Genomic DNA, 21,495 nt, shown 5'->3' with positions numbered 1-21,495 from the left:
AAGCTAACACAGCATTTTAGAAAATAGACTTCATGCTGAAAGTCAAACCAAGGTGCTGGTAGTGTCATGGTCTGGGAATTGCTGCTTAAATCGGATTCAGATACTGTTGAATGACGTTAAACAGGCTGTCCATCCCCTGAAACCTTCCAGTGTGACTGAATTTAAACTGTCCTGCATAAATGAGTTGAACAAATTTCCTGCACACTGATGTTAAAGAAGGTTAATTCAAATGTGCAACTGGTGGTTGTTCCTGTAAAGGGTGGCATGTCAGTTATTTGATTTAGGGGCAGCAGGGCAAATGTTAAGTACATTTCATTTTTGTACAATAACACCTTTTTTTTAACAACTTGGTCCTCTTATCCAGCATTTAACTGTTCATTTAACGTCTTTTCTTCTCCTCCTTTCCCACATCCCTCCGCTCTTTTCAGTTTTGCTGCAGCTGGCCAGTGATGCATTTCCCAGGGACATGATGCTGGCTCTATCCTACCTACTGGCCCTGCCTCAGGTATGTGCACATGCTCACACATACAAACACGGTCTAGTGGCAGTTAACATGCTTTTGTCTTTTAGTAAACTGTAATTTCAACATTTATGTGATACTGCTAAAGTGTTCTTTGAATTAGCCAATAATAATGTCTGGAATGTAGCACAAAGTCGCCCATCTGTGTGCTGATGTGTACAAACCTTGCAAATTCTTTACCCTTGAACTTTTTCAGGTTTTGTTACATTGCAACCACAAACCTCTGTATTTTGTTGTGATACATCAACACAACGTAGCACATAGTGGTGAAGAACAGATGGTTGAGAAGTGTTGTTTTATTAAAACCTGTTACACGTGTTGTACATATGTAATAAACCTCCTATTAAAACCATTTTGAATCGCCTGTTGGTGCAAGTACAGCTGCAATTTTTGGGAAGCATCTCTTTACCAGTTTTGCACATCTAAAGACTGAAATTCTGCTCATGCTTTTGCAAAAAATTAGCAGTAGGTTAGCATGGAGTGTCTGAACATTATTTTTTATTGTATTTATTTCTGGACTTTAAAAGGCACCTGGGGTTTGTCAGTTCTTGCTCAAATATAATTCACAATCCTTCATCTGAGGGAATTAATGTCACAATTTTCTCAAACCATTCTCATGTCCCATGTTGAGGGTACCTTGCCGATAACAGCAGCTGATCAATACTGTAGAGATTTGAGGACGGATTAGTAAAATGTCATAATACCCTACTGGTATTGAAAATCTTTCTGAGGAGAAACTTGTTGCACAGGTGCTGACCATCCCAGCTTTCATGGGGATATATTCCTTCTCTTTTAACCTCTGTTAAAGATTTTGTGTTTGTTACTGATGAAAAGTGCTCTATAAATAAAGATTGATTGATTGATTGAAGAAGAATGCTTAGTGAGAGCAATATGAACCTAACGGCTTTATTGCTCACCGGTTTAAAATACCTGTCAAGTTAAGGTGCTGCAATTGAGCGAAACTTGACACTTTTGAACTGAGTCATTTTTTTTATTGTGCTATAACTATGTATCTAGGTCTGCTTAGCTAACCAGGTTTTCTATATTTTACCACTTCCTCACCCCCGTCTCTCCTACTCTTGCTTTGTACACTACTGTAATTTATTAGTTTAGTTTATTAGCACAACTAGGGGAATGTCACACACCATATATTATAAGTTAGATTGTAACTTTTGTTTCAATTTTTTCCCCTACCCTATGGTCAGTCATCATGGTAGATTCAGTATTAGTACTTCAGCCTGGGCTAATTCCAAGATGGTTTCTTAGAAGATTGTAAAAGGAGTAGTTATTTAATTTAGAAGAAGCAATCAATGTCAATCTTTGCTGAGAGTCTTATGGCTCACCCTTCTCTTTAACTAGCTTCTTTTAAAAGGGCTAGAAAGGCTTGCTTGAGAGAGTGCAGTGGTCCTGTAATCTGGCAGGTATTTTAACAGTGAGAATGGGATTATTCAAATTCAATTCAATTCAAAAATACTTTATTAATCCCAAAGGGAAATTAAATGTTGTTATAGCTCATATTATGAAGGTTTCTTCAAAGAGTCGTTGTAGATGCTGATGGCTGTGGGCAGGAAGGATCTCCTGTAGCGCTCCGTCTTACAGCAGATCTGAAGAAGCCTCTGACTGAAGACACTCTGTTGTTGTAGGACAGTCTCATGAAGAGGATGTCCAGAGTTCTCCATAATGTTCTTCATTTTATGAAGAATCCTTCTTTCCACAATGATCTCCAGAGGTTCCAGAGGAGTCCCCAGAACAGAGTCAGCCTTTTTTATCAGCTCGTTGAGCTTTTTTAAGTCCCTGGTTCTGATGCTGCTTCCCCAGCAGATGATGGTAGAAGAGATCACAATTCCACAACAGACTTATAGAAGATATGCAGCATCTTGCTGCAAACACCAAATGACCTAAGCTTCCTCAAGAAGTACAGTCTGCTCTGTCCATTCTTGTAGATGGCTTCACAGTTGCATCTCCACTCTAGTCTGTTGTCCAGGTGAACACCGAGGTATTTATACTCCTCCACCACCTCCACTTCTTCTCCCATGATAGAAATAGTGTTTGACTTATTCCTGTTTCTCTTAAAATCTACAATCATCTCCTTTGTTTTAGTCACGTTCAACATGAGATGATTGTTTCCACACCATGCCACAAAGCGGTCCACCACCATCCTGTACTCAGCTTCTTGTCCATCTCTGATCCACCCCACGACTGCAGAATCATCCGAGTATTTCTGAAGATGACAGGAGTCTGTCTTGTACTGGAAGTCTGAGGTGTACAGAGTGAAAAGGAATGGTGAGAGTACAGTCCCCTGTGGTGCTCCTGTGCTGCTGACTACCTGGTTAGACACACAACCCTTCAGTCTCACAAACTGTGGTCTGTTTGTCAGGTAGTCTTTAATCCAGGAGATTGTTGAGGCCTCCACCTGAGTCTTCTGGAGTTTCTGACAAAGCAAATCAGGTTGGATTGTATTAAATGCACTGGAGAAATCAAAGAACATGATCCTCACAGTGCTGCTGGCTTTGTCCAGATGACAGTGGGTTTGTTGAAGCAGGTGTATGATGGCATCTTCAACTCCAACTCCACAGCGATAAGCAAACTGAAGGGGGTCCTGATGGTTTACTATTTGCTTACTCAGGTGGGCCAACAGGAGTCTCTCTAGGACCTTCATGATGTGGTATGTCAGGGCAACAGGTCTGTAGTCATTGAGGACTGATGGGTGAGTTTTCTTTGGTACCGGAACAAGACTGGAGGTCTTCCACAACACCGGAACCTTCTTCTGGGCCAGGCTAAGGTTGAAGAGGTGCTGCAGAATCCCACAGAGCTGCTCTGCACAGGCCTTCAGGACTCTAGGGCTGACATGATCTAGACCTGCAGCCTTATTCTTATTCAGTCTCTCCAGTTGTCTCTTCACCTGACTTCTTGAGACACACAGGTGGAAGGGGGAAGCAAAGGAAGCATCTGCATCTTCTGATATGGTTGATGGCAAACATGTAGAAGGGTCTAGGGCTGAGGTGGAAGATAAAAAATGTGAGGTGTTACTGGACAGCTGTGGGTCCTGTGGGTCAAAGGATGGTGGGATGTCTGTTTGGCTGTGAGCAGGAGAGGAGGATGCTGAGCTTCTTTCTGAACTGAACCTATTGAAGAATATGTTCAGTTCATTGGCTCTGTCCAGACGTCCATCGGTCTGATCATCCTTCTGCTTGAAGCCTGTGATCTTCTTCATCCCTGTCCACACATCTCTGATATTGTTTTGCTGGATCTTGCTCTCCAGCTTCTTCTTGTACACCTCCTTGCTGTCTCTTATCTTGACTTTAAGTTGCTTCTGTAAACTCCTCAATAATTCTCTGTCTCCCTCTCTGAAGGCTCTTTTTTTCTTGTTAAGCAGGTCCTTCAGGTCACTGGTGATCCAAGGTTTGTTATTGGGGAAGCATCTCACGGTTCTGGTGGGGATGATGTTATCCACACAGAAGTTTATATAGTCGGTTACACACTCAGTCATGGCATTGATGTCCTCTCCATGTGGCTGGCACAGTGCGTCCCAGTCTGTAGCCTCAAAGCAACCTTGCAGAGCTTCTTCAGCTTCCTGTGACCATTTTCTCACAGTCCTCTTTCGAGCAGAGAAAAACAAGATTGTGATCTGATTTGCCTAGCGGAGGTCTTGCTGTAGAGATGTATGAGTCCTTGACATTTGCATAAAACAAATCCAATGTTTCGTTTTCTCTGGTAGAGCAGCTGACAAACTGTTAAAACGTTGGAAGTGTAGCAGAGAGTGAAGCATGGTTAAAATCACCAGAAATTGCCACAAAAGCATTGGGGTTTTGTGTCTGTAGCTTAGCAACAACTGAGCTGATGGCATCACATGCAGTGTCGGCAACAGCGGAAGGTGGAATGTAAACTGTTGCCAAAATAACACTGGTGAACTCTCTGGGTAAATAATATGGACGAAAACTTACTGCCAACAGTTCAATATCTGGACTGCAGAGTTGACACTTCACAGTTACATGTCCTGGATTACACCATCTGTTGTTCACAGATACTGCCTCCTTTACATTTGCCGCTCCTCTTTAAGTCTCTGTCTGCTCGTATGGTTAAAAAGCCCGGCAGAGAGACGCTGGAGTCGGGGATATGATCCTGCAGCCATGTCTCAGTAAAACACATGATACTGCATGCCCGGTACTCTGGCTGGGTCCTTTGTAGGGCTTGGAGTTCATCCAACTTGTTTCCCAACTAACTCACATTGCCCATCATAATCGACGGAAGAGATGGTTTGAACTTCCTCCTTCTCTCTCTTCTCTTAGCTCCTGCTCTGCATCCACGGCGTCTCCTTTTCAACTCATCAGGGATTTGGGGTTGTAGTTGAAGTATTATTTGAGCTTTTGAGATATTAATCAGCTGCTCCCGGTTGTAAGAAACAACCCCGTTGCCATGGCAATGCATCATAACAAATGTCCAAAAATAGAAAGTATCAAGAAAAATCTTCCAAGCTGCACAGCATCCGACACTGGAGTGGACAGTCATACAAAAAAAATCAACTGTATTCACCACAAGAGGAATAGTTCCCAAAAAAGAATAAATCAAAATCAAAAGTAACAGAGCTACTCCAACCTGCTGCCACCTTGAGTGGCGCAATTCTACAATTGTCTGTATGGGCCTAAATTGTATCATACATGTAATTTAAATTGTATTTTGTAATTTTCTGTTCATTTAACAGATAGGCTGATGTAAACCTCTGAAAATGCTGTGAATGCTTTTTCCCTTAACATATGGTATTTAATACATGCAGGTGTTAGATGCCAACAAGTGTTTTGAGAAGCAGTGCCACTCTGCTCTGTCACTCCAGCTGGCTGCTTACTACTACTCCCTGCAGATCTACTCCCGCCTCATGCCCTGCTTCAAGGACAAAAACCACACTCTCTACCAGGTTGGTATACTCAAAGTATGTTCAATGAGTCAAAACAATGGTGGTAAAGGTCAGCTGTATGCTAATCATGTGATGTTGTGGTTGTATATAAGTTAATAATTCTTAAAGCTCTTGGTCCTTTTTATCAGAGTTATCAACACTGAAGTTCACTTTGGTTTTATAACAGATATTTGCGGGGAGCTTTGACTTGAAATATGGAATCTAGAAAAAAAAAGATATCTAGAGAGATGGATTGGTGGTTGGTTGATTGGAAGAACGGGTAGATGTAAAGCTAGCTTGAGACATGGGTAGATGGATGGACAAAAGGACAGACTGATGGATGGCTAATGGACAAATTAATTAATTAATGGATAGATCAATAGCTAGAGGGATAGATTGACAAATGGACAGATGGATGAATGTATTGATGGATGAATAGTAGGCGGGCTGATAGATGGGTGACGGAAAAGCAAATGGATGCACAGATGAGTAGATGAATGGCTGTGTAGATAGACAAATAACTAGTGAGATTGATGGATGCCTAGGGGACAGACAGATGGATGCATGGATGGTTGGATGAATAGCTAGTGGGAAGGATGGATGACTAGAGGGATGATAAGTGGGCAGATAGATGGCTGATGGACAAATGATGGAATGAATGAGTGGATGAATAGCTAGATATATTAATGAATTTACAGACAAATAAATGGATGGCTGGATGTATGGATGGCCAAAGATCCAGTGGGATGAGTGGATGGATCACTAAAAAACAGACAGATGAATGAATAGATAGAGGGATAGATAGATAGGTACAGGGACAAAAATCTCCAAAAAGGAGGCATTTGTTAGATGGATAAACTATTCAATGTCTAAAGCTCTTTAGTACTATCCTGGTTTGACCAGCTACATGTTTGAAGAAGCTTCTTGACGATTAGGAAACTAATAGAGCAAGTTTTAGTTTTTACTGCAGTTTACTTTTACGAGGTCTACTTGTAAGACAGTCTGATATGGGTTGGGCTGAACACAGGTGTATACAGGTCCTTCTCAAAACATTAGCATATTGTGATAAAGTTCATTATTTTCCATAATGTCATGATGAAAATTTAACATTCATATATTTTAGATTCATTGCACACTAACTGAAATATTTCAGGTCTTTTATTGTCTTAATACGGATGATTGTGGCATACAGCTCATGAAAACCCAAAATTCCTATCTCACAAAATTAGCATATCATTAAAAGGGTCTCTAAACGAGCTATGAACCTAATCATCTGAATCGAGTTAACTCTAAACACCTGCAAAAGATTCCTGAGGCCTTTAAAACTCCCAGCCTGGTTCATCACTCAAAACCCCAATCATGGGTAAAACTGCCGACCTGACTGCTGTCCAGAAGGCCACTATTGACACCCTCAAGCAAGAGGGTAAGACACAGAAAGACATTTCTGAACGAATAGGCTGTTCCCAGAGTGCTGTATCAAGGCACCTCAGTGGGAAGTCTGTGGGAAGGAAAAAGTGTGGCAGAAAACGCTGCACAATGAGAAGAGGTGACCGGACCCTGAGGAAGATTGTGGAGAAGGGCCGATTCCAGACCTTGGGGGACCTGCGGAAGCAGTGGACTGAGTCTGGAGTAGAAACATCCAGAGCCACCGTGCACAGGCGTGTGCAGGAAATGGGCTACAGGTGCCGCATTCCCCAGGTCAAGCCACTTTTGAACCAGAAACAGCGGCAGAAGCGCCTGACCTGGGCTACAGAGAGGCAGCACTGGACTGTTGCTCAGTGGTCCAAAGTACTTTTTTCGGATGAAAGCAAATTCTGCATGTCATTCGGAAATCAAGGTGCCAGAGTCTGGAGGAAGACTGGGGAGAAGGAAATGCCAAAATGCCAGAAGTCCAGTGTCAAGTACCCACAGTCAGTGATGGTCTGGGGTGCCGTGTCAGCTGCTGGTGTTGGTCCACTGTGTTTTATCAAAGGCAGGGTCAATGCAGCTAGCTATCAGGAGATTTTGGAGCACTTCATGCTTCCATCTGCTGAAAAGCTTTATGGAGATGAAGATTTCATTTTTCAGCACGACCTGGCACCTGCTCACAGTGCCAAAACCACTGGTAAATGGTTTACTGACCATGGTATCACTGTGCTCAATTGGCCTGCCAACTCTCCTGACCTGAACCCCATAAAGAATCTGTGGGATATTGTGAAGAGAACGTTGAGAGACTCAAGACCCAACACTCTGGATGAGCTAAAGGCCGCTATTGAAGCATCCTGGGCCTCCATAAGACCTCAGCAGTGCCACAGGCTGATTGCCTCCATGCCACGCCGCATTGAAGCAGTCATTTTTGCAAAAGGATTCCCAACCAAGTATTGAGTGCATAACTGTACATGATTTGAAGGTTGACGTTTTTTGTATTAAAAACACTTTTTTTTTATTGGTCGGATGAAATATGCTAATTTTGTGAGATAGGAATTTTGGGTTTTCATGAGCTGTATGCCAAAATCATCCGTATTAAGACAATAAAAGACCTGAAATATTTAAGTTAGTGTGCAATGAATCTAAAATATATGAATGTTAAATTTTCATCATTACATTATAGAAAATAATTAACTTTATCACAATTTGCTAATTTTTTGAGAAGGACCTGTATAGCTATCAACAAAATCAGAGGTAACATTGCCCAACTAAGATGTATTGTTAATAATCATGTGAATTTAGCTTGCTATGCTTCAAAGTATGCCCTGTAGGAGTGATTTAAAACTAGTCAACATCATTTACTTCCAGCTACATGTGGGTATAGGGTGTGATAAAGGACAGCTATAGCAGCTTATTAACAGCAAGTGCTGTTGTGGTATCAGTTGTATAGAACATTTTCTCCTTAAAATGGGAACAAAGTAACAGATTAGAAACTCATTGGTTCTGCTTGTGAAAAATGTGTAATTTGCAAATGTTTGTGCTATTTTGGATTCTTTGCCTCCACAAGTTTCATTTGTTCTTTGTAGACCCAAATAGTTTAATTTTAATTGGGCGATATTGACTATTTTGATTGAAGAATCTGCTGAATCTAAAAAAACAAAAAAAAACAAAAAAATTTTCAAAAGAAAAACAATTCTTTCATTGATTTTAATGACATCTTTCACATAAAACAAATAAATCAAGACTGACTGAGATACAAATAAATACGACAGATAAGGGAAGGCAAGGATGACGAAAAGTGGCAGTAGAGTTGTTAGGGGTTGATTGGCACAGAATAAAAGAAGAAATGGCTCTGACCTTTTTCTTGAGTGGTCTGTGGCTCTCATGGCTTTTAGTTCAGGTAGGAGGAGGGAGGTAAAATGTAGAAATAAAAGAAAGAGAAAATTGAAAGAAGAAGGAAAAAGGCCAGCAGAAAAAGTGGATAAGTGTGTCCCAGTTGACATTCAAGGTCAGTGCTGTGCACAGAAACGAACACTCGCACATCCCTACCGACAAATACACTGACAACTCACAGCCAATGTTGCACACACATTTTCACTGTGATGCACGCAGTCCTCCTGTGTCCTAATGGCAGTAATCACTCCTCAATCTCCTGCCTCAAGTAAAGTTCAAGTCCATTAACTTAATATATATATACAACCTTTCTTCACTTCCCTTCTCTTTAGTAGCTGCACTTTTTTTTTTTTTTTTTAGCTATTTTTTATTTACGATTTACTTCTTCTTTTGTTGTTTCAGCGTGTTGAACAATCTTGAGAGCTTGTTATTGTGTTTGAGGTTTTGATGTCCCTTAACTTTTATTGATGAGGCTGTGGTAACTTCATTTTACCCTTTTTACTGTTTTATTCCTTTTTCTTTACTTTCTCGACTATGTTCTCTCTGTGCAGAATGAAGAACATTAATATGTCAAAACAAATAACAAAAATGCTGTAAAACATTTTAAAACTTTCAAATGAATTACAAGTAGGCCTTAACTTATTCATAGTACTGGGACATTTTAATTATAGTTATTGTCATCCAAACACAAAGTTTATTTCTGATAGAAAAATTAGACCGTCATCTCACAAAAGAATAATGTTATCAGTTTTGGGGGAAAAAAATCTATTTTCATTTACATCTTATAAAACATTAGCCTATCGGAAATTATTTATATTCTTTTAAATAATTGATTAAAAAAAAACCTTTATCAGCATTACAACAATCAAACCATTTTCTTTGATAAGTGACCAGGTTTTAGCATGTCTGCCTTTTAAGGACTTGTCTTTGTAGATAGGTCCATTTGTAGATTTGCCTAACTGCTGATGAAAAATTGACATGATACCAAAATAACCTCAGTAGCTGTAGTACAGTATGTTTTTGTACTTTTACCCTAACTAGAGTTGATTTGGTCAAAATTCAGTTTTGACTGTATATTGACTAATGTGTGCAGATTTCATTATTGCTATTATTATTACTACAGTTTTGTTAAAACGTTTTAAATATGCAGACAGCATTGCTATAGACTGAACCAGTAGTATTACAAGGTTTTCTGCAGCATAATTATAATTCCATACTTTACTACAACTCCCTATTATTACTATTATTATTATTTTTTTTATAGACTCTCACCACCACACAGATTGCCTATTTAAAGTTCGACTTAAGAAAATAAATAAAAACAACAGAATGATTTCTAGATTTTCACAATTAGAATACATATTTTGTTCAGTGCTAACGCAGAAGAGATTTGTGGAAATGCTGACATTTTCACTGTTAGAAATATTTACAATAGTTAAATAAAGTAAATGGATTCAGGGAACTCAATAATCTCTGTAGTGTTTGAAAAAATTTGATATACAGGCGTGTCTTACAACAACAAGCAACAAAAATGAAATAAAATTTTTTCCAATACTAATAATAATGGCCTTTAACCCTTTCCATGCTGAGAGATGTCAGACTCAAGTCATCTATTCCTGAATTTCTTGAGATATGAGCATATTTTATTGTTTTAAACGTTGTTACCTACTTCACGTTGTCCAACGGGTTAAATTGAACTGGTTCCTTGTGTCACATGTGTCCAGGTTAGTTTGTACAGTCTTTTTCTCCTAATATATTAAATAATCACCTGAAAACAAATTTTTGAATTTACTCATGTTTTGTTTATCTGATATTAAAATTTGTTTGACCTAAAACATTTTAGTGTGACAAAAAACTAAGTCTAAACAAAATATATGTCACCTATCCTTTTCTTAAATGCTACTTTTAAACAACCTCTGTTTGAAGTACCATATAGCTAAACTTCTTCAGCCTCCTCCTCCATAACAAAAAACAACAAAAGAAAAAAATCTCCAGGAAGTGAAAACATTTTCCAGGAGGAAGTTGATGAAGAGTTTTGGAGGTTCAGCTATTGTGCTTACACTCACCAATCTCAGAATATTCTTTCCTTTAATATTTCATGCATGTCAGAGCATTGACCTCCTTGTCGCCGGTCACAAAGGTATATAAAAAAAAAAAAGGTGGCTGGTTGTTTTTATTAAAAGAAAAATGATCTGAGGGCAAAGGGAGTGGTAGTGGCACAGTTTTGTCTGTGCAAAAATGGAGGCTGACAGAGGAAAACATTGGGAGCCAATAATCCAAGAAGAAAACTATACAGGTCCTTCTCAAAATATTAGCATATTGTGATAAAGTTCATTATTTTCCATAATGTCATGATGAAAATTTAACATTCATATATTTTAGATTCATTGCACACTAACTGAAATATTTCAGGTCTTTTATTGTCTTAATACGGATGATTTTGGCATACAGCTCATGAAAACCTAAAATTCCTATCTCACAAAATTAGCATATCATTAAAAGGGTCTCTAAACGAGCTATGAACCTAATCATCTGAATCAACGAGTTAACTCTAAACACCTGCAAAAGATTCCTGAGGCCTTTAAAACTCCCAGCTTGGTTCATCACTCAAAACCCCAATCATGGGTAAGACTGACGACCTGACTGCTGTCCAGAAGGCCACTATTGACACCCTCAAGCAAGAGGGTAAGACACAGAAAGACATTTCTGAACGAATAGGCTGTTCCCAGAGTGCTGTATCAAGGCACCTCAGTGGGAAGTCTGTGGGAAGGAAAAAGTGTGGCAGAAAACGCTGCACAATGAGAAGAGGTGACCGGACCCTGAGGAAGATTGTGGAGAAGGGCCGATTCTAGACCTTGGGGGACCTGCGGAAGCAGTGGACTGAGTCTGGAGTAGAAACATCCAGAGCCACCGTGCACAGGCGTGTGCAGGAAATGGGCTACAGGTGCCGCATTCCCCAGGTCAAGCCACTTTTGAACCAGAAACAGCGGCAGAAGCGCCTGACCTGGGCTGCAGAGAAGCAGCACTGGACTGTTGCTCAGTGGTCCAAAGTACTTTTTTCGGATGAAAGCAAATTCTGCATGTCATTCGGAAATCCAGGTGCCAGAGTCTGGAGGAAGACTGGGGAGAAGGAAATGCCAAAATGCCAGAAGTCCAGTGTCAAGTACCCACAGTCAGTGATGGTCTGGGGTGCCGTGTCAGCTGCTGGTGTTGGTCCACTGTGTTTTATCAAGGGCAGGGTCAATGCAGCTAGCTATCAGGAGATTTTGGAGCACTTCATGCTTCCATCTGCTGAAAAGCTTTATGGAGATGAAGATTTCATTTTTCAGCACGACCTGGCACCTGCTCACAATGCCAAAACCACTGGTAAATGGTTTACTGACCATGGTATCACTGTGCTCAATTGGCCTGCCAACTCTCCTGACCTGAACCCCATAGAGAATCTGTGGGATATTGTGAAGAGAACGTTGAGAGACTCAAGACCCAACACTCTGGATGAGCTAAAGGCCGCTATCGAAGCATCCTGGGCCTCCATAAGACCTCAGCAGTGCCACAGGCTGATTGCCTCCATGCCACGCCGCATTGAAGCAGTCATTTCTGCCAAAGGATTCCCGACCAAGTATTGAGTGCATAACTGTACATGATTATTTGAAGGTTGACGTTTTTTGTATTAAAAACACTTTTCTTTTATTGGTCGGATGAAATATGCTAATTTTGTGAGATAGGAATTTTGGGTTTTCATGAGCTGTATGCTAAAATCATCCGTATTAAGACAATAAAAGACCTGAAATATTTCAGTTAGTGTGCAATAAATCTAAAATATATGAATGTGAAATTTTCATCATTACATTATGGAAAATAATGAACTTTATCACAATATGCTAATATTTTGAGAAGGACCTGTAATTGATCCAGTGTTTCTAGGCAGTAGAAACAAGAATAATTTCATTAGAAATAAGCATAGAAGAGAAAAAAAAACAAGTTTTAATTTTTTGGGACCTTTAAGTTTGAAAAATGGTCAGCAGTTATAATTATGCCTATTTTTCCTTATAATATGCTGCATTTCAGTTTTGTTCAGCACTTCTTCTGTGCTCTGTTCAGTAGCTTTTTTTTTTTGTCCTCTACTATTCTTCGTGACTCTTGTCAAATCCCAGGCTTCTCTATTCACAATACTATCTCAGCAGTACATGCCTTACACATTGTACCGTTCCTTCAGAAGCTTCCTTGCTTTTTCTTATCTTTATAGTGGCATGCATTTTACATTCTGTGATATTTAATTTTAGATAAGTATGACAGGGTGTATCTATGTTTCATACAGACTCTGCTTTGCATTGCAAATTAGGTTGGCAAAAGAGAAAATGTGTCACGTAGCCAAATGTTTTCTGATACACGGATAGGCATTAAGCATCTGTGTGCATCCTATTGAATGTTTGTAGTGTCTAAGCGCTCCTGCAGGCTAACATGTTGGTGTGGATTTCAGACTAAGATCTTTTTTCCTGTGACAGTGGCTGGTGGATGTCTGTTGCTGTGTGTTGTGGTGTGTCAAGCTGTCTGCAAGTGTTTCCCACTCTCTTCTTGAAGAGCAGTAACACTATGTGAATGACTCTCGTGCTTTTTCAATTCTCTAGTGTCTATCGCATAATTTCATACCCAGTCAATAAGACGCCAAACACTCAAGCTACTGAAATCATCTATTTGCAAATAGGAATAGAACCCTCTGAGGATTTACTCTAGGTGTTTGATTTGTTTTTAAAGCTTCAATGAGCAGCATGTTTTCATAGTATTCTGCTGATATATTAAAGTGACTTTCAAAATGGAGCTGCCACAAGAAAGGGAACATTAAAAGTTAAAGTGAAGAATGCACTTATTTAAGATGAAGTTGCATTGTTTATAAATTGTGTGTAGTAGCTAGATACAGTCACAAAGAATCCACATTACATGCATTAACAACACAACAAAGAAACATATTTATGATAAATGTTAGTAAAATGCCACAGGTTCTGCCCATTTTTGCCCTGCGTTTAGTTCCTTCTTTAGCTAGTTCCCTTGTCCTGCTGGAGAATAGCCAGCTCACTACATCATGCTGCCATGACCCTGTTTCACCATTAGGATAGAGTCCCCACAGTATTGGTCTTTCTCCACACAAACTCATTTGTATTATTGCAGATAAGTTACATTTTTGTTTTATTTGACTAGTGCACCTTCTTTGACATGGATGTGGTACTTTCTGGTGTTCTGTCAACAATCCAACTATTGTGCCACATTTTTAATAAAAGCAATACCTCTGGAGTGCATGACCAATAGTTGTCCTTTAAGCAGATTCTCCAATCTAAACTGTGGGATCTGTTCAGCTACTCCAGAGTTACCTTTGGCCTCTTGGCTTTGATGGATGTTATCTGTGCTCGGTCTGTAAGTTTGGGTGGATATCAATGTTGTAGGTCGGTAGGTAGGTTGCTGTTGTGCTTAATGATGGATTAAACATAGCTCTGTAAGATGGATAAAGCTTGGGATATGGTTTAATAAACTAACCCTGCTTTTAACCAGTCCAAAACTTTCTCCCTAAATGTCTCCCAGTTGCTTTTTACCCCATCTCACTGGTTTCATTTTTGAACCCTTTTATTCATACTACTTGGAAATCTTGAAAAAACTTTTAAGGGTTTGACAAGTTTTCAAATTGTGCTCCAAATTATTATTAGTATATTACGATAGAGAAGCTAAAGTCAGAACTTTATCTGTATGCCTTTTAGTGCTCTGTTTTTTTTACCAGTGTGACTTTCTGGTAATAAAGAAGTATAAACTAGGTTTTTGCATAGGTGGTAATACATGGATGGAAGATTTTAGAAGGTTTTAAAAATATCTTGTACTGGTAAACTGGTTAACTTGCTAAGATGTTCAGGTTTCTTGTCTAAATTTAGGACATGCTTGTAGTCTGATTTAGTGATCAGACACTGGAATATTCTGTCTCTATTAGTAAAATATAGCTGAGCATCAACTGCAAAAACAATTTACCCCATTCTCATATTTTTACAGAGTGGAATTCTTTTAAAGTTACATTTACGGGTCTGAGCATGGGTCTGAGGTACTTAATAACTAACACTGGATCAAACAAACAAGCTTAAATCTGTTAGATAAATATGATTTTAAACCAGCCTAGTGCTGTTCCCTTATCTCCAATTAAAATGTCAACTTGGGTCACATTCCTTTTTTCTGTTCCAGGTTTCGGTAATTATGCATAATACCTATGTTGATTTGTTTATTTGTGCATCTTAAGTAAATGTACTGTTGGTAAAAATAATGCCTGCATCTACAAAAAGAAAGGCAGATTTAATCAAAATTGGTTTGTTACAAATAAATTAGAAATTTTAAACTTTTCTTTTATTTAGGTTTTTTCTCTTATTGTGTTTGTGTTTTTATTTTTTTTAACCCAACTCATTTACTTTGAGACTGAGTCATGTTAAGCGAGTTGATTTAACCTAGAAGAAAATAAAAGCAGACCAATTGCAAATCTGTAGTTTATAATTTGTGCCAATATTGTATTTTAAACATCAGCTTGTAGCTTGTCTGCATTTACTAAATACAGTAAGGTATATCTTTGGACACTGACATAACCTTTTTTTTCACTTGTTTACTGAAACATATTACAGGTATAGTTATGTAGTGAATATAGCGGGCAGACTCAGCTTTAATTTGAGGGTACCCACATTCAAATAAATGATTTCTAACATTTTTGCTCCTTAACATGTGCCACACTCTTTTTAAAGTGACCTAAAGTAATTGGCTCAAAGGCTATTTCATGGCAGGTATGGGCAATTTTTTTATTATGTCTTCATCAATTAAGCTGATAAAAGGTCTGGAGTTGATTTGATGTATGTTGCCTGCATTTTAAAGATTTTGCTGGCAAAGGAGCTCTCCATACAGGTGAAACAAGCCATACTTAAATGCGAAAAACAGAAGGAACCCATCCAAGAAATTGGTACAATATTAGGAGTGGCAAAATCTACAGTTTTGTACATCCTGAGAAAGAAATAAGGCACTGGTGGATTTAGCAACTCAACACAGGTGGATGATCACAAAACCGTTTTCATGGTGGAAAGAAATCACCTCACAACAGCCAACCAGGTCAACAACACTATCCAGTAGGCTGGCTTATCAATATACAAGTCTATCAAAAAGCAAAACTGCATGAAAGTAAGGACCGAGGGTTTACTGCAAGGTGCAAGCCGCTCATAAGTCTCAATAACAGAAACGGTAGTTTGGACTTTGGTAATAAACATCTTTAAAAAAAGCCAGCACAGCTTTGGAAGAACATTCTTTGCACAGATGAATCCAAGATCGCCATCGTCTTCCAGAATGATTGCAAGAAAACTGTATGGAGAAGGCATGGAACAGCCCATAATCCGAAGCATATCACATCATCTGTAAAACACGGCAGAGGCAGTGTGATGGCTTGGGCGTGCATCCTGCCGGTGATTGATGATGTGACACAGGACCGAAGCAGCTGAATGACTTCTGATTGGGTTGCGTTTCATAATACAATTAGACACTGACCTAAAACATACAGGCAATGAAACCCAGGAGTTTATTAAAGCAAAGAAGTGGGATACTCTGAATGACCAAGTCACCTGATTTTAACCCAAACTCATGCTCTTCACTTCTTTTAGACTAAACTTCGGACTGAAAAAGGCCAAGTATTAGAAATGAAAATATTTTTCCCCCTTTTGTCTAGTTACTTTTGATCCCATGAAATGAAGGCAATGTGTTTAAAAATGCTTTAGTTCCTCACATCTTTATGCTTCTGAATCATTTTATTTAAAATTCATCAGGATATTGCACACAACCAAAATTAGACAAAAAAGTTGTCTCTGTCCAAATGTTGAGGAACTTGACTGTATGCTGACTTTTTAACTCTGTTTATGGTTTTTTGTGTGTTTGTGTTACACTGAGGTCTATCACAGCACTCGCCTAATTTTTAGCTTTCTGTTGCCCTCTATTGACTTTTAAAGCCTTCAGCTCTCAACTTTCTGATCTGATTATTGCTCTGAGGCACGACTGAGAAACTTATAGCTTGGCGACACAGAGGCTGAGTTTCCTTTACTCCCCAAGGCATAATGAGCCACTTTCCACTTGTTCACAAGGGAAGTTTTCATTACAGTGGCTAAAGTGCTCATTTGTGAAACAGAGTTGCTTTTTGCCATAATTGTTCTGTATGTAGTGTTTACATGGTGTTGCAAAATAGTCCTCTTTTTGTTTTGGTTTTGATGAGCATTTACCTGCCATTATGTGCGTTCAATTAATCTATATTAGTTTATGTTTTCCAGTGTGGGTTTATGAGAATTTTTTTAGATTCTGTAATTGTAGCTATTAGTGTTATGCTTCTGTAACGTAATATGCTGAGTAAAGAGATGGACAGTTTTTACCAATGCATTTATCTTTGCCTGCAGCTGCAATTCTCTCACTTATTGGAGTATTGATTTCTGTCACGCGTGCTGTGCTGCTGTACATTTCAGAATCAGAATCAGAATCAGAAAAGCTTTATTGCCAAGTACGTTTTTGGACATACAAGGAATTTGTTTTGGCGTAGTCGGTGCAATACAGTACAAATTAAACAGTATAAACATATCTACAATATAATATAAATATATGTGCACAGTTTTAAGTGAGTGAGAGTAAGTGTAGAGCAGTATAAGATGCAAGAGCAATACAACAGTGCAGGTGATCATTGTGCAAGTATGGCAGTGCAAGTAAAGCAGGAGTCCATGCTGAACGTTAATGTAACGCATAGAGTTACAGGTTACAGGTGTCCTGTCAGCAAAAACAGGGGGGGTGTGGGGGAAAGGGAGAGTGTCAGGGTGGTTTCCAGGCTTTGTTAACCAGGCTGGTGGCAGATGGGAAAAAACTGTTCTTGTGGCGTGAGGTTTTGGTCCGGATGGACCGCAGCCTCCTGCCAGAGGGGAGAGTCTCAAAGAGTCTGTGACCAGGGTGGGAGGGATCAGCCAGAATCTTCCCTGCCCGCTTCAGGGTCCTGGAGGTGTACAGTTCCTGGAGCGACAGTAGACTGCAGCCAATCACCTTCTCAGCAGACCGAATGACACGCTGCAGCCTGCCCTTATCCTTGGCTGTAGCAGCGGCGTACCAGATGGTGATGGAGGAGGTGAGGATGGACTCAATGATGGCTGTGTAGAAGTGCACCATCATAGTCTTTGGCAGGTTGAATTTCTTCAGCTGCCGCAGGAAGAACATCCTCTGCTGGGCTTTCTTGATGAGGGAGCTGATGTTTGGCTCCCACTTGAGATCCTGGGAGATGATGGTTCCCAGGAAGCGGAAAGATTCCACAGTGTCAATTGTGGAGTCACAGAGGGTGATGGGGGCAGGTGGTGCTGGGTTCTGCCTGAAGTCCACAACCATCTCCACTGTCTTTAGAGCGTTGAGCTGTTGTTCTGGCTGCACCAGTCCAACAGATGGTCCACCTCCCATCTGTACGCGGACTCGTCACCATCAGAGATGAGTCCGATCAGGGTGGTGTCGTCCGCAAACTTCAGAAGCTTGACAGACTGGTGACTGGAGATGTAGCTGTTGGTGTACAGGGAGAAGAGCAGAGGAGAGAGAACACAGCCTTGGGGGGAACCGGTGCTGATGGTCAGGGAGTCAGAGACGTGCTTCCCCAGCCTCACGCGCTGCTTCCTGTCAGACAGGAAGTCAGTGATCCACCTGCAGGTGGAGTCGGGCACACTCAGCTGGGAGAGCTTCTCCTGGAGCAGAGCTGGGACGATGGTGTTGAAGGCAGAGCTGAAATCCACAAACAGGATCCTGGCATAGGTTCCTGTGGAGTCCAGGTGCCGGACTTGGAGAGTACACGGTTGTATTATACACAAACCTGCATAATTCTGGATCATATCCTGCTTCAAAAACAGTCGAGCTCTGTGCACATATCATTACAAAATTAGGTTTTAGATTTAAAGGGCACAAATCCCTGTTGTTTTGCAGCAGCAAACCAGGAGGAATCTATTACCCCAATTCCAATGAAGTTGGGATGTGGTGTAAAACGTAAATAAAAACAGAATACAATGATTTTTAAATCCTGTTCAGCCTAAATGCAATTAAATACACCTCAAAGACGAGATATTTATTGTTTAAACTGATCAACTTCATTGTTTTTTACGTTCAGATGTTCACTCATTTTGAATTTGATGCTTGCAACCCTTTCCAAACGTGGGGCAGGGGCAACAAAAGACTGGGAAAGTTGAGAAATGCTCAAAAAAACGTACAATTGCTAGGAGTTTAGGGATTTCATGACTTACAGTTCAATATATTATCAAAAGATTCAGATAATCTGGAGATACTGTATCTCTGCACGTACGCTGCAAGGCTGAAAGCCAACATTGAATGCCTGTGACCTTTGCTCCCTAGGCAGGCACTGCATTAAAAACCAACCTATAACGGATATCACCAGGAACACGTTAGAAAACTATTGTCAGTTAACACAGTTTTCTTCATCTACAAGTGCAAGGTGGCACTACCATGCAAAGCAAAAGTCAAATATCAACCACACCAAGAAACGTCAGCTTCTGTGGCCCTGAGCTCATCTGAGATGGATTCAAAGTGGATAAGTGTGCTGTGGTCTGACGAGTCCACATTTTAAAATGTTTTTGAAATGTCCTCCAGACCAAACAGGAAAATGACTATCTGGGTTGTTATCAGCGCAAAGTTCAAAGGCAGCATCAGTGAAGGTATGGGGGTGTGTTGGTGAAAATGGCATGCGTAACTTGCACATCTGTGAAGGCACCATTAAAGCTGAAAGGTGCATACAGGTTTTGGAGCAACAGATGATGTTATTCAAGCAATGTGTTTTTCAGAGACGTCTTTCAGCAAGACAATGCCAAGCCACGTGTTAGAACAGCGTGACTTCGTAGTAAAAGAGTGTCTATACTAGCCTGCCAGCAGTTCAGACCTGTATTTTACAACAACCGAGACCCTGGACTGGTTAGAGCAAGAAGGGGAAATAATTCCTCCTACATAGCTTCAACAATTAGTGGCTCAGTTCCCAAACTCTTATTGAATGTTGTTAAAAGGAAAGGTGATGTAATGCAATTGTAAACATGCTCCTGTCCCAGCTTTTTTAGAATGTGTTACTATCATCAAATTCAAAATAAGTGAATTTATCAACAAAAAAACAATATTATATCTTGTATTTCTAGTGTATTGAATTGCACATGGGTTGAACAGGATTTGCAAATCATTGTATTCGGTTTTTATTTACGTTTACTCAACGTCCCAACTTTTTTGGAATTGGGGTTGTTGATGCTGTTAAGTTTGTAAAAGCACAACTACAGTGCCTTGCGAAAGTATTCGGCCCCCTTGAACTTTTCAACCTCTTGCCACATTTCAGGCTTCAAACATAAAGATATAAAATTCAAATTTTTTGTGAAGAATCAGCAACAAGTGGGACACAATCGTGAAGTGGAATTAAATTTAATGGATGTGTCAAACTTTTTTAACAAATAAAAAACTGAAAAGTGGGGCGTGCAAAATTATTCGGTCCCCTTGCGTTAATACTTTGTAGCGCCACCCTTTGCTGCAATTACAGCTGCAAGTCACTTGGGGTATGTCTCTATCAGTTTTGCACAACAAGAGACTGAAATTCTTGCCCATTCTTCCTTGCAAAACAGCTGGAGCTCAGTGAGGTTGAATGGAGAGCGTTCGTAAACAGCAGTCTTCAGCTCTTTCCACAGATTCTCGATTGGATTCAGGTCTGGACTTTGACTTGGCCATTCCAACACCTGGATACGTTTATTTGTGAACCATTTCATTGTAGATTTGGCTTTATGTTTTGGATCATTGTCTTGTTGGAAGATAAATCTCTGTCCCAGTCTCAGGTCTCTTGCAGACTCCAACAGGTTTTCTTCCAGAATGGTCCTGTATTTGGCCCCATCCATCTTCCCATCAATTTTGACCATCTTCCCTGTCCCTGCTGACGAAAAGCAGGCCCAAACCATGATGCTGCCACCACCATGTTTGACGGTGGGGATGGTGTGTTCAGGGTGATGAGCTGTGTTGCTTTTACGCCAAACATATCGTTTTGCATTGTGGCCAAAGTTTGATTTTGGTTTCATCTGACCAGAGCACCTTCTTCCACATGTTTGGCGTGTCTCCCAGGTGGCTTGTGGCAAACTTTAAACGAGACTTTTTATGGATATCTTTGAGAAATGGCTTTCTTCTTGCCAGATTTGTGCAGTGTACGACTGATTGTTGTCCAATGGACAGACTCTCCCACCTCAGCTGTAGATCTCTGCAGTTCATCCAGAGTGATCATGGGCCTCTTGGCTGCATCTCTGATCAGTCTTCTCCTTGTTCGAGATGAGAGTTTAGAGGGACGGCCGGTTCTTGGTAGATTTGCAGTGGTCTGATACTCCTTCCATTTCAATATGATTGCTTGCACAGTGCTCCTTGGGATGTTTAAAGATTGGGAAATCGTTTTGTATCCAAATCCGGCTTTAAACTTCTCCACAGCAGTATCTCAGACCTGCCTGGTGTGTTCCTTGGTCTTCATGATGCTCTCTGCGCTTTGAACAGAACCCTGAGACTATCGCAGAGCAGGTGCATTTATATGGAGACTTGATTACACACAGGTGGATTCTATTTATCATCATCAGTCATTTGGGACAACATTGGATCATTCAGAGATCCTCACTGAACTTCTGGAGTGAGTTTGCTGCACTGAAAGTAAAGCGGCCGAATAATATTGCACGCCCCACTTTTCAGTTTTTTATTTGTTATTTGTTAAATT

At 40.1% G+C, this 21,495-nt stretch overlaps 1 protein-coding gene across 5 annotated transcripts in view; it reads left to right on the top strand.

The window, feature by feature from the left end:
- Nucleotides 1-21,495, top strand: part of nbas (NBAS subunit of NRZ tethering complex) — a 233,695-nt gene that overhangs the window by 113,986 nt on the left and 98,214 nt on the right. For all 5 annotated transcript variants that reach the window (XM_047387102.1, XM_047387101.1, XM_047387103.1 and 2 more), the window contains exons 40-41: nucleotides 429-505; nucleotides 5,295-5,432. In XM_047387102.1, coding sequence (XP_047243058.1) covers nucleotides 429-505; nucleotides 5,295-5,432 — 215 coding nt within the window. The remainder of the gene's footprint in view (nucleotides 1-428; nucleotides 506-5,294; nucleotides 5,433-21,495) is intronic.

Source organism: Girardinichthys multiradiatus, chromosome 15 (assembly GCF_021462225.1).
Source record: "Girardinichthys multiradiatus isolate DD_20200921_A chromosome 15, DD_fGirMul_XY1, whole genome shotgun sequence".
Classification (NCBI taxonomy): Eukaryota; Metazoa; Chordata; class Actinopteri; order Cyprinodontiformes; family Goodeidae; genus Girardinichthys; species Girardinichthys multiradiatus.
This window is presented reverse-complemented; position numbering and strand designations above follow the sequence as displayed.